Source organism: Mauremys mutica, unplaced genomic scaffold (genome assembly GCF_020497125.1).
Source record: "Mauremys mutica isolate MM-2020 ecotype Southern unplaced genomic scaffold, ASM2049712v1 000055F_np12_subseq_1:237658_obj, whole genome shotgun sequence".
Taxonomy (NCBI): domain Eukaryota; kingdom Metazoa; phylum Chordata; order Testudines; family Geoemydidae; genus Mauremys; species Mauremys mutica.
The window spans coordinates 194058-207498 of NW_025422821.1; the positions used below are offsets into that span (position 1 = coordinate 194058).

Sequence of the window (13441 nt, forward strand, 5' to 3'; positions counted from 1 at the left end):
GGGTGGGGCCAGAAATGAGGGGTTCAGGGTACATGAAGGGATTCTGGACTGGGGCAGGGGATTCAGGTGTGTGGGGTGTTCAGGCTCCAGCTGGGGGTGCGGGATCTGGAATGGGACCAGGGATGAGGGATTTGGGATACAGAATAGGGCTCTGGGCTGGGACCGAGGGGTTCAGAGGGCAGGAGGGGGATCAGGGCTGGGGCAGGGGGCTGGGGTGCAGGGAGGATGAGGGCTGTGTATGGGGGTGTGGGCTCTGGGGTGGGGCTGGAGATGAGTGCTTTGGGGTGCAGGAGGGGGCTCCAGGCTGGGATCAAGGGGTTCGGAGGGCGGGAGGGGGGATCAGGGCTGGGGCACAAGAGAGGGTTGGGGTGCAGGCTCCGGGCCATGATTATCTCAAGCAGCTCCCAGAAGCAGCGGCATGTTCCCGGTCTGGCTCCTACAAGGAGATGCGGCTAGGTGGCTCTGCGCGCTTCCGCATCTGCAGGTGCTCCCCCCCACAGCTCCCATTGGCCGTGGTTCCCAGCCAATGGGAGCTGCGGAGCCAGTGCTTGAGGCGGCGGCAGCATGCTGAGCCCCCTGGCTACACCTACATGTAGGAGCCAGAGAGGGGACAGACCGCTGCTTCCAGGAGCCGCAGGAAGCCACGGTTGGCAGGAAGCCCGCCTTAGCCCCGCTGCACTGCCGACCAAACTTTTAACGGTCTGGTCAGCGGTACTGACCAGAGCCACCAGGGCCCCTTTTCAACTGGGTGTTTCAGTCAAAAACCAGACACCTGACGGCCCTAACCTAAGCATGTACCAAGTCCAGGCCTGCTCAGCAAACCAATTAAACATGCTTAACGTTAGCCACAAGCTTAAGTGCCATTAACTTCAATGGGTTGGGATCAGACTTGTAGGTAACAAATCAATAAGTTAAAATTAAGTGAAAATATTTGGGCCAGTTCCATCAGAACTGTTTTTCTGTGGAAAATTGAGGTCTTGGTGAAACTAGAATTTTCATGAAAAGTGTCTGCTTTCTGCAGAAATGTTTTTGTTCAAAAATAGAGCATCTGAAAACTGACATATTTTGTCAAAAAAAGAAATACTTCAGCCAAAAACGGAAATACTTCTGATGCGCAAAGGGGACAGCATGGTGCATCATGGGAGATGTAGTCTGATCAGGGAGCCTGGCCTATTGAAGAGAATGGGAGCATGAGGCACCTCAACTATAGCTCCCAGGAGGCACTGCAGCAGGATTTCAGAATCAAAATATTTGTTTTTGGCTAAAATATTTTATTTTTTTGGCCTAAGTATGTTGGGGGTTGATTTCCCCTCGACCCCCAAAAACTTGAAATTTTCCATTAAAAATTTAGATAATTTTTGTTTGTTTGTTTCATTTTTGTTGATATTTTCTGTTTGGGGTGGGAGGGACACTCTGACCAGCTCAAGATCTGCCTTTGCTGATCAGAGCAAGGCATTTTGCCCATAGACCTGCCATTACACATATCCCTATCAGAGTGGGTGCAATTAAAGGTGGGGGCTAGATCTAGCCAGGGTTAATGAAAGCCCCGATACAGGCCCCGAAACATTGGCAGACACCTGGTTATCAACAGGAAATGAAAAACTGTCCCCTATGGATTACTACTCTCCCACTTCAGCGGAACCAGAATGCTTGGTCCTTGAAGCCATGAAAGCTTTCCCTGGGAACAGGGAAAGCAAGGAATGTGTCTCCAAGGAATCAAACCAAAACTGTCAACTGATTTCATCTGGCCCTTGATGTTGGAATAAAGACATATGACTATCATGGGCACTTCCCTTTCCTTTCAGAGCTTCCTGCCCAGCCAGGAGAAGTTGTCTTCCGAGGAGTATGCCAAAGTGATGATCACCTTCACCATCACATTCATCGCTGTCCTCCTGCTAAAGGTAACCCGCCATATCGCCTGGTGTCCCAGGAAGGTTGAGCAAAAGTTTGCTGTCCCTTGAGACATGAGGAATTTGCTCCTCCTCTCCGGTCCTGCTGTTAGAGGCACTTACCAAGCTCAACAGGAGCTGTGCATGTAAAGCAGAGCTTAGATACTGGAGACAAGGGTAGGAGAGAGGTCTGAGATTCAAATGATTCTGTTCCCTACCTCTGCAAACTGCAAACATGAAACAAAATCTCTCCAAGGCTCCCTCTCTCCCCACTCTTTGTAGATAACACTAGTGCATCAACATCATGAGTTGGGAACAAAAGATAAGGGGCGGTTTGGCTGCTGTGTGCCAAAATAAATCAGGTCAGGACACAATGGGTCAGATTCTTGGCTGGTTAAAATCAGTGTAGCTGCACTGACATCAATGGAGTTTACTCCAGTTCACAGTAGGGTGACCAGATGTCCCGATTTTATAGGGACAGTTCTGATTTTGGGGTCTTTTTCTTATATAGGTTCCTATTACCCCCCACCCCGTCCCGATTTTTCACATTTGCTGTCTGGTCACCCTAAGTTCACACTGGTTGCGCTGCGGGGCTGGTGCTACCCCTAAAATTTAATTAAAATCCCACCAGCTCCTAAATCCCCCTCATCTTTTAGAAAATCTTTTTGCAATGGAGTTTTCTATTCATCTCTTGATGGCTCAGGGATCAGGTTTTTCACTGACTAGTTTCAGACCACTTCAGAAAACCCCAGACATCTCCAGCTAGTCCAGCAGATGCTACCTGAATGAAAATGCTATTTGTCAAGTGGAGATTTTTGTTTTTTATTAAGATTCTTCCCAGGCAGCCAGTCTAGCCAATATGAAGCACAATGTCTTATCTGATTGCACTCCTGACAAAACTTCATCATATCTTTTAATATTAGCAGAGCAGGGAGTGGAGCCTGGGGGCAGTGTAGAATCGGATTGGTAGGACTGGCATAGCACTAGGGGCATTCCAGGAGAGGGCTTAGTGCCCCTGGCAAATAGAACCCCGCTTGAATTTACTACATCTTTAGCTAGATGGGTATGTAACATATCCTGGATTTTCACCACAAAGCTTTCCTCCTCGTGTGCTGGAGACAATAGACAGAAGGGTGTGTGAATGTGACTCAACTCCTCTGAGATGGAAAATGTGCCAGGGCAGTAGAATGCCAGTGTGTGTGTGTGTGTTACACCAGTAAAATCCAGACTTCAATGGAGCAATGCCAATCTGCACCAGGTGAAGATCTGGCCCATAAGGCATGAATAACTCTTACGTTGTGCAAGGCTAGGGCTGTGTGGCGTTTAGATGTTGCTTGTAATTATTAGAACTGGGAGCACTGGCTGTTGGGAGTCTGAAAGGACAGGAAACAGGAAGGAGCGGGGAGGAGTTGAGGAGGCTGAGTGAGAGTTACAGAGGGTGCAGCAGCAGCTTGGTAAAGGGGTTTCCACTGTAAATAAAGTCCTGTTGAAGCTTGTTAGTACCTTGCTTGCTTGATATAACAGGCTGGTGCCCAGTGAGTAGCTGATTTCTTTGCTGGGGGATGTGATAGTAGCAACTGACTTCAACATGGTCACTTGCTCCATGAGGCATTGTGCACGAGAGGAGTCGAAACGCCCTGGGGTTGAACCTCAGCTGGTGCAAATCAAGATTAAATTCAGTGGAGTCAATAGAGTTACCCTGGTGCTAGTGAGAGGAGACGTGGGCCTACGAGGTGGGTAGGGTCACAAATAGGTTTCAGCGATGTGTGCCGGAATGCCTTTTGTTTATGGCCATATGAGGGGGAGTCCTGAAACTTTTGTCTGTTGTAATATGGGGTCACTGCATGTAAGAGGTTGAGAACGACTAGCATCATCACCACCATGTGGCATGTAGGGGTACATTGTGCTAGGTGCTGTACAAAGAACCAAAAGATAGTTCCTGGCCCAAAGAGTTTACAATTGTAGACAAGAGACAACAGATGGGAACAGAGGGGGGACGACAAGGACTTAAGAGATGGGACTTTTATCGCATCCCTGTGAGGTTCTCTCACCGCCTGACTGATCTCGCTGTTAGGAAGTAACTCCTGCTTCACCTTTGATGGGGCTCTTGGTCGCCATGGCAATGACAGGTGACTCTCGGCTACTCCTGACTGACAGCATAGTGCAACTCTGCTCCCTGAAATTGACAAAGACACATCACCTAGAGCTCCACAATCCGGATGCTGTGATATTCCCTTCACTTTCCTCTGGTGCATAATGACACTGAGGGCTGGATGCAGAGGCAGCCGTAGCGATTCAAATAAGGGACAAGTTCCAAGCGATAGAGTTTTGATGAGGACCATGGTTCCAAATGGAAACAGACCTAAAAAGGCCATTTGGTCCATTTAGGCTCATCAGTTTCAATTCACTGTCCCCTCCACCCCCCCGCCTCCTCCCAGGAGAGCATCTCAAGGCCCACTGGGCCAACCCAGTATCTTTTTGCCTCAATTGCCTTGCCTAATGGCCCATTGCAAACATTTATTGTCCTTCCATTCCAACATCATCGTTCCTGTATATCTGGTGCCATCTGTTCGCCTTCTAACTTGACATTACTGCCCCATAGCTCTGTCCTCTACACTCCACTCCAGAACAGAGCACGGCGTGCAGGAAAGCAGGCTATTGGCGAGAGAAGACGGGGTCATGACTGGGGCCCTTCCAAATTCACAGTCCATTTGATCAATTTCATGGCCAGAGGGTTCTTATGGGTAGGGTTTCCCGTCCTAGGGTTAGGGTTCCTAAGAGTAGGGCACTTGGAGCTAGGGTTAGGGTTCCTATGGGTAGGATTTGCAACAGAATCTAAGAGATTTAGACACCCAAGTCCCTCCGAATTTCAATGGAGTCTCTCTCTCACCCTCTCTAGTTCAGGGTATTGTATTTCCACCCACTACCATGGCACATTCCATGTAAAATGAATAGCAAAGATCTTAGTGGAATTTGTGGTCCTGCTTTGAGCAGGGGGTTGGACTAGATGACCTCCTGAGGTCCCTTCCAACCCTGAAATTCTATGCTTCTATCTGGCACGTTTCCCTTTTTGGGGTCAAAATTCTGCTTGGGGTGGGATCTGTGTGTGTGTGTGGTTGGTTGATTTGTTTCAGGGTAATTGTTTCGGTTGGTTGGTTGGGCGGGCGTATTGGGTTGAAAGGGTATCAGTGCTGGGGTTTATGAGCTGGAGGAGGGACAGGGCTGTGACGTTTCAGAGTAGCAGCCCTGTTAATCTGTATCCGCACAAAGAACAGGAGGACTTGTGGCACCTTAGAGACTAACACATTTATTTCAGCATCAGCTTTCGTGGGCTACAGCTCACTTCTTCGGATGCATAGGATGGAACCCACAGACAGGAGATATTTATACATACAGACAGTGATGAGCTGCCAAAATATTAACAACCGGTTCCCTCCTCCTCACCCCACGAGGAGGTCGTGCCCCCCCGGCCCCTGAGGACTCCTGCCCCATCCAACCCCCCACGTTCTTTGACAACCCACCCCCAGGACCCCTGCCCCATCCACCCCCCTTCCCTGTCCCCTAACTGCCCCCTGCCGCCCCATCCAACCCCTCCTCTCATTCCTGATGGCACCCCGGGACCCCTGCCCCATCCAACTACCCCTTCTCTCTGTCCCGAGTGCCCTTGGAACCCCTGCCCCTGACGGCCTCCCACCGCCCCATCCAACCCCTGGTTCTTCCTGACTGCCCCCCAGGACCCTTGCCCCCATTCAATTCCCCGGTTCCCTGCCCTCTGACCGACTCTAATCCACCCCCCACCCTCTATCCAACACCCCCTCCCTGCCCCCCTTACCGTGCTGCCTGGAAATGGGGGCCGCGCCACCCAGAGTGGGGCTGGGAGCCGCGGGCACCGGGCCAGAGCCGCTGGCCAGCCCGAAATCGGGGGCCGGCCCGCAGTCAGGACCGGGGGCCAGCCCAGCGCTGGGGGCCGGAGTCAGGGGGCGGCCCAGAGCCACTGGCCAGGCCAGAGTCAGGGGCCAGGCCAGAGTCGGAGACCGGGGGCTGGTCCGGAGCCGCGCCGCTCAGAGTTAGGGCCAGCCCGAAGCCACTGGCCTGGCCGGAGTCGGGGTTGGGGCCGGGGGCCGGCTCGGAGCCGCGCCGCCCGGTCGGGGTCGGGGGCCGGCCCAGAGCCGCCCTGCCTGGCTGGCCAGCCGGAGTCGGGGTCAGGGTTCGGGCCGGAGCCGCGCCGCCCGGCCGGCTGGAATCGGGGTCCAGCCCGGAGCCGCGCCGCCCAGCCGGCCGGGGTCGGGGCCGGGGGCCAGCCCGGAGCCGGGGACGCGCGGCACCTACAGCCCTCCTCCTGCCCCTCCCCCCAGCTCACCTGCAGGAAGCTGCTGCTTCCTTCTCAGCCCTCTCAGGCTTCCCGCGCTAACAGCTGATTGGCAGGAAGCCCGGAGGGGAGCCTTCAGAGGAGGAGGCAGAGGCAGAGCTGGAGCCAGGTGAGCTGGGGCCGGGGGCAGGGCAGGCAGCTGCTGGAGCTTTTGTTAAATTTAAAAGCCCTTTACAACCGGTTCTAAAAGGGTTTCTAAATTTAACAACCGGTTCCCGCGAACCGGTGGGAACCGGCTCCAGCTCACCCCTGCATACAGAGAACACGAAAAGGTGGAAATATGCATACCGGCTGGAAGAGTCCAATCAATTGAGATGAGCTATCCTCAGCAGGAGGGGTGTGAAGTGTCATTGTTACAGCACAAAGGCCTTTCCAAGAACAGGGTTTTGCAGCGTTTCCTAAAGATGTTGAGGCTCTGGATTCACCTGAACTCCTCTGGAAGTTTGTACCACAGTTCGATCCCCTTGACCGAGAATGTTTGGTCTCAGCTCCCACATGCTTTGGCCTCAGCTTTGTGATCTGCGTTGTCCCAGAAAAGAGCATTTATCTCAGTGGTTTATGATTTGGGCATCTAACTCCCTTAGGCTCATTTGAAAAATCCCATCCTTAGTCTTTTGCTGACACTCTGTTTGGGGTTTATTTCAAAGCACATTCCAAAGTGCATTTTAAAGCACACGCCAATAAAAATAAGGGATGCATGACTTCGCCTCGCTGCCCATAGTAAAGCAAATGTTTATTTAATATGTTAGGTTGTCTTGGGCCGCGGTCTGTCAATTGATCCATTTTCCTAGAAAAACTATTTATTTCATCTTGTAAAACTCTCCAAGGCCAGAGGCTATTTTACCAGAAAAGTGGAACTAATGAAAGTATAACAAATTGGAATGGGCAAAACTTTCAGGTCCATTCCTGTTGGAAAGTATCCTTCGTGTTTCTCCTGGAGGGCTGAGAGGCAAAGGTTATGGCCCACGGTGCTTTTTCTGGGTGACTGCCCCACTCAGAAAAAAAAAAAAATCAAAGCAAAACTCATTGACCTTCCACCCAATTTTGGGCTCAGTTCTGCCGGCCAATCTTGTCCTTGATCCATCAAAGCCTGAAGGCACTTGCTTAACTTTAACCACATCACCTGGCAGAATCAAGATCTCGGTGGCAGGGGCACCAGAATAGGGGGTTCCAGGGGGCCATGGTCCCATTACTTTTCACTGGCTGTAAGGGCGAGCGACAGGGGACGGGGCAGAGAGGAGTGAGTGGAGGGTGGGCTCCTTGGGGGAAGAGGTGGGGTGGGGGCGGGGCCCGAAGGGATGGAGCAGTGACTCATGGTTGTCAGGAATGAAAAAACAGTAACACAATGACAGACTCCTTTTCCCCTTTGATTTTCAGGCCTACATGTTCAAATGCGTCTTGAGATGCTACAAGTACATTAAAGCCAGCAAGAGTGAGGAGGTGAAAGTCCTGCCAGAGTTTGCTGAGAAGGTGAGAAGTCCTGAATGCCAGCTCCTGGTGTCCCTCACAAAAAGGGCAGGGTGTGGATGGAAATGGGGCACACCAGCCCAGATTACTTCATGCAGAATTGAAGCTTCCATTAACCTCTATTAGAGGTCTGATGCACCCCCACATTACTCCAGTTTTAATGTAGTGTAAAACTATTTAAACTAGTGGAGTTACACTGGGATACATGAAAAACTGGAGTAGTGTAGTGCTGAATCAAGGCTTCTCTATTGCAGGAGATAGAATCATAGAATATCAGGGTTGGAAGGGACCTCAGGAGATATCTAGTCCAACGCCCTGCTCAAAGCAGGATCAATTCCCAACTAAATCATCCCAGCCAGGGCTTTGTCAAGCCGGGCCTTAAAAACTTCTAAGGATGGAGATTCCACCACCTCCCTACGTAACCCTTCCAGTGCTTCACCACCCTCCCAATGAAATAGTGTTTCCTAATATCCAACCTAGACCTCCCTCACTGCAACTTGAGACTGTTGCTTCTTGTTCTGTCATCTGCCACCATTGAGAACAGTCTAGCTCCATCCTCTTTGGAACCCCCTTCCGGTAGTTGAAAGCAGCTATCAAATCCCCCCCCATTCTTCTTTTCTGCAGACTAAATAACCCCAGTTCCCTCAGCCTCACCTCGTAAGTCATGATCCCCAGCCCCCTCCCCTGATCATTTTCCTGCCGTCCACTGGACTCTCTCCAATTTGTCCACATCTCTTCTTTAGTGGGGGAACGAAAACTGGACACAATACTCCAGGTGTGGCCTCACCAGTGCCGAATAGAGGGGAATAATCACTTCCCTCGATCTGTTGGCAATGCTCCTACTAATGCAGCCCAAAATGCCATTGGCCTTCTTGGCAAGAAGAGCACACTGCTGACTCATATCCAGCTTCTCGTCCACTGTAATCCCCGGGTCCTTTTCTGCAGAACCGCTGCCTAGCCACTCGGTCCCTAGTCTGTAGCAGTGCATGAGATTCTCCCTTCCTAAGTGCCGGACTCTGCACTTGTTCTTGTTGAACCTCATGAGACTTCTTAAATTATACTTAGAGTCTGTCTACACTACCTGCTGGATTGGCAAGCAGCGATCGATCCAGCGGGGGTCGATTTATTGCATCAAGTCTAGAAGTGATAAACCAACCCCCGAGCACTCTCCCGTCGACTCCTGTACTCCACTGCCGTGAGAGGCGCAGGCGGAGTCGACGAGGGAGCGGCAGCAGTCGACTCATCACAGTGAAGACACCGTGCTGACTGGGTCTAAGTACGTTGACTTCAGCTACGATAACGTAGCTGAAGTTGCGTAACTTAGATTGACACCCCCCAGTGTAAGCCAGGCCTTGGATGCTTGAATGTGAACCAATGCAGAGCTGTCTTGCTGAACATACGGGTAGCCTGAATCAGGTGTTCTAAGGCTTTGCCCTAGAAAAACTTAAGCAAGTGCTGAACTTTGAGAATCTAAGCAGGTCGCTGAAGTCAATAGGCCTATGCTTAAATTCAAAGGTAAGTTCTTTGCTGGACTGGCATCTAAGCGAGCTGCGATACATCCCCATTCATTTCAATGGGGTGTTAATGCCGAAGCCCAACTGGAATATTTTCAGCTATTTCACTGCGGACCATTTTAGCAGAAACTGCTCTGGGATTGTGCGTGTAGCTGCTGAAAGACCATTCCAAAAAAACATAAGGACACACCATAAAAATAGATTGATAATCAAGATGGTTGAAAAGCAGTAACCGCCACCACACCCCTGCAAAAAAACAAAAAAAACCTGAAAACAAAACCCACCCCCCAAAAAAACAGTTGTGAAAAATTGAGTTGAAACATTTTTTGTTGTTTGTGTCTCAAATTGGAAATTTCAACCAATTCTAATAACTGTCCAGCTGGGAGAGTGTGGAGCCTGAACACCGTGGGTCTGACTCTTGTGGCTGGACTATATAGAGGCTTATGAATTTGCTACTGTTGTTGCACTAACGAGCTGGGTCACGTTGCTCAGGCTGTAGCATTTTCTGTCTTTTGATTCAGAGGTTCTGGGTTCAGGCCTTACCACAGGCCTTCATTTTCCAGGCCTCCGTCCTCATAAGCCATGTGGCTCTCTCCCCACTCCTTTGCCCTGGGGAAAGAAACACACGTGAGGGAAAATCCAATTGAAACGTTTTCCTGTTTCCAGAGCAAGGCCGGGGCTCTAACGATTTCTTCCTTCCAGGTCATGCTGCCGTCATATGAGGAAGCCGTAGAACTGCCCCTCAAGGAGTCACCACCACCCTACTCAGGAGTTTAAGCCCCAGCCCCTGAGATGGGAAGATGTCTCTGCTGCTGTGAATGCCTCTTAGCTTTTGTGCCTGAACTGGCCGATGCTCAGCCTCCCTGAATAACGCCTCTGTTCCGGGGAGAGCATGCTCCGGTTCAATGGACTTGGAGCTCATAACGATTTCAGTTTCTGCTGTGAAAATAGGTGTGTCAGGTCTGATTCTCCTCCCATGCCGGTTTCCTCCCAGCACAGCTCAGTTTGCTTCCAAGGAGCTACTGCCGATTTACACCTCTCTCACTGAGAGAAGAATCGGACCCGCAGAGTAGGAAATAGAACCCAAAAAAGCTTTTTTGCTGAGCGAGCCCAATTCTGAAATATGCTCGGTTACCCAGCAGCTTTTAATGAAGTCCTAAGGGGGAAAGACCAGCAAAAGACAGATGATTCCACGTGAACAGCAGTGCGGCGCTCAGCCTGCCTGTCTATGCTACTGAAAAAGAGCGTGTGATCTGGCTGTCGGAAGTGCTGGGATCCTGACAATATTGCCCTGCTGTTTTGCACCTCCTCCTCTTTGTGGTTTTGCTTTTTGTGTGTGATTTGAAAAAAATGAGTTTCAATAAAAAGCTAATGGCGTCAATCCCTGGCTGTGTGGCTTCGGTAGAGCGCTGTCCTTGCAGGCGGAAGAATATAGCAAATGAGCAGCTTTCCTCTTAAAAGCGACTCTGTTGAAAATCCCATTGTGGGGTTTTAGGTTTATTTTCACTCACTGACTCCGGATTAGATCGGCATCGTTTGCAAGTAAAAAGACTCTAATTGCCGGCCTGCAAACTCTTATTGTGAAGCTCCCTCCCACTCCCGGTCCGAGGGAGGCCGCTCAGGCTAGTCCTATGGGCTCAGGACCAGAGTCTGTAAGACAGGCAAATAGTTAATACCGGGATTTAACCTGGACTGGGTCACCTCAGGCAGTCAGCCCTCACCTACAGTCCGTCAGGGCAGAGCAAATAGTCTCTCAGGGGCTGGCTTTAGCGGGAGTGGAGCTCAGGCAGCCAGCAAACACACAGTCTTTCAGGTGAGTGGTGAGGGAGCTCCTCTTCTGGTCTAGAGCCTCCTTGCACCGGGTATGGGGTCCGCCACCCGGGGTAGCTTGGTAGGGGGACATGGGCCCACCCTACTCCACAGGATTGGTTGCCCCTGTGTCCGCGGGGATCCGGCCACAATACGCCAACTGAGCCGTGCCGGGCTCTGCAGCCGGCTGCCCCTGGGCTACTTCCTGCCTCCCCAGGTTTTGGTACCTGCAGCCTCCAGGCCTCTTCCGGCTCCTTGGGGTAAACCGCAGTGGGTACTACGGGCCAGTCCTCATCCACACCGGGGGGATTGGGAACAGCCAGGCGCAGGTTCCTCTCGGGGCCTTTGGAGAACAGGCCGAACATCCTCGTCCGTTGCAGGCTCTCCCCCAACTGAGCTGCTGGGCCGGCCTTTTATACTTCCGGCTCCGCCCCGGTACTTCCGATGAGGGGGGTGGGGCGATCTAGGCTCCGCCCTCCAGAGGGCGTCAAATGCTCCCTCCCATTCCTGGTCAGAGGGAGGCCACTCAGGCTTACTACACCTATACAATCTGAGAGTCTAGCTGGATTCTTTCCTTCCTGCCCATCATTTCCAGGGATAAAGATCCAGCAAGCCAAATGGTGCTTTTTGTTACACTTTAGCAATCAATTAAAATTGCAGATGAAGAAACTGACCAGAATGTATTACCCAGTGCTGCTGATGATGCACAAAAGGGAAATAGACTCTTGCTTGTACTCCCAGAGCAGTGTTAGCTCTGCAGAGCTAAGGGGGAGTAAAAATCAGTTAAAATTTGATTTTCCCCCTCAAGTCAGCAAAATATAGAGAGACGATTCCCCAGGTAATAAGATTCCATTTATAGCTAATCACGTTTGCAAGTAGGACCACAAGCAAGTAATAAAGGAATAAAGTAGCTAGACCTGGGTGAATAAACGTATAGTTTAGTTCTCTGAAAAATGGAGTTTGGGGCGACCCAACACTATGTGCAAGTTTGACACAAATAGTTTTGACCATTCCCGAATCAGGCGGCGGAGGAGGAAGAAGTGGTCGTGGTGCTGCTTTCTTCCCCTCCTGTCCCCCATACAATCTGGGGGTTCGGGAGACCCCAGGCTGGAATCCCCAATCCAAACACAACATGGATTTCTTCAATTCACCGGACAGTCTAGATTGCTTTGACCTGCACCTTTTCCCCAGCACACTAAAAAAAAAATCAACCATTTGCCCAGCTGTACGAGTGACACTACAAACCGCGCTCATCTCATCTGTGCGTTTCCATGGGGAACGTAGAGTCAAAAGATTCCCAACCGGCTCTGCGGCTCTGTGACCGGGGGCAAGAGTCACTTCAGCTTCCCTTCCCAGCTTTTGTCTTTCTCAGCTATTGAGACTTCAAGCTCTTTGCAGCAGGGACTGTCTCTTGCTATGTGTTTGTACAGCATCTAGCCCGAGGGAGCCCCGATCTTCTAGGCGATTGTAGACGAGTGGACTCACCCCTGCGGCGCCTCCTGCTGGTGTCTTCTGGGAATTAGCTCGATTCAGCTCTGGAGCGCCCTCTGCAGGCCGGTGAGCCACCTGTCCTCTGGCCCCCGTGTCCCTCCCGGACCCGGTGCCCTTTTACATGGGGTGCTGCCCCCTGGCAGTAACCCCTTTCTCTCAGGGTCTCCCCTCCTCAGGGAACCCCCACCCTCTATCCCCACCTCACCTCAGTATATGGCTACTGCCAGTCACTGTCTAGCCCCACACTCTGGGGCAGACTGCAGTATCAGCCACTCATCACTGGCAAGGAGGGTCTGGACCTGCTGCCTGTGCCTACCCCTGGGCTGCCCCCTGCAACCCCCAGTACCTGTTAGCCCAATGCTAGGCCGCAGCCTGGGGCTTTCCAGGCTGGAGCTCCCCAGCTCCTCTGCCTGTCCCCAGCCCTGCTCCACTCAGGTATCCTGTGTCCAGCTCCCTGCAGCCAGGCCCATCTCCCTTTATAGCCAGAGAGAGACTGTTTGTACCTGGCTCCCAGCCTCTTTATACAGGCCAGCTGTGGCCTGATTGGGGCGTGGCCCAGCTGCAGCTACTTCCCAATCAGCCCAGCTTAGCAGCTCCCAGCCCCAACCTTCCCCCAGGGCTGGTTTAAGCCCTTCAGGGCAGGAGTAGGGGACCACCCTGCTACAGCGATATTTTAATACTATTGCTAATAACATCATCAAGGCATCAGCTACAGACAATGGGGTTGCCCATATGTTGGTAGGGGCCCAGTTTGTCCCACAGAGCTCATCACTGGTGAGGATGCATGAGATGGAACAAACCCAGCTTGACTCAAACATCCCAGGGGAACTTTGCAGGGTGGGATTTTCAAAGCACCTTAGGTGAGCAAATCTCACTGAATTTAAATGACAAAACCCCAAATT

General features: G+C 51.6%; 1 protein-coding gene across 1 annotated transcript in view; it reads left to right on the forward strand.

Annotated features, from left to right (window-relative positions):
* The window catches only part of LOC123356930 (lysosomal-associated transmembrane protein 5-like), a 30506-nt gene extending 19886 nt beyond the window's left edge, over positions 1–10620 (forward strand). The window contains exons 6-8 of the mRNA XM_045000190.1: positions 1806–1901; positions 7636–7728; positions 9942–10620. Of these exons, the coding sequence (XP_044856125.1) occupies positions 1806–1901; positions 7636–7728; positions 9942–10016 (264 nt within the window). The 3' untranslated portion in view covers positions 10017–10620. The remainder of the gene's footprint in view (positions 1–1805; positions 1902–7635; positions 7729–9941) is intronic.
* The last annotated feature ends 2821 nt before the right edge of the window (positions 10621–13441 follow it).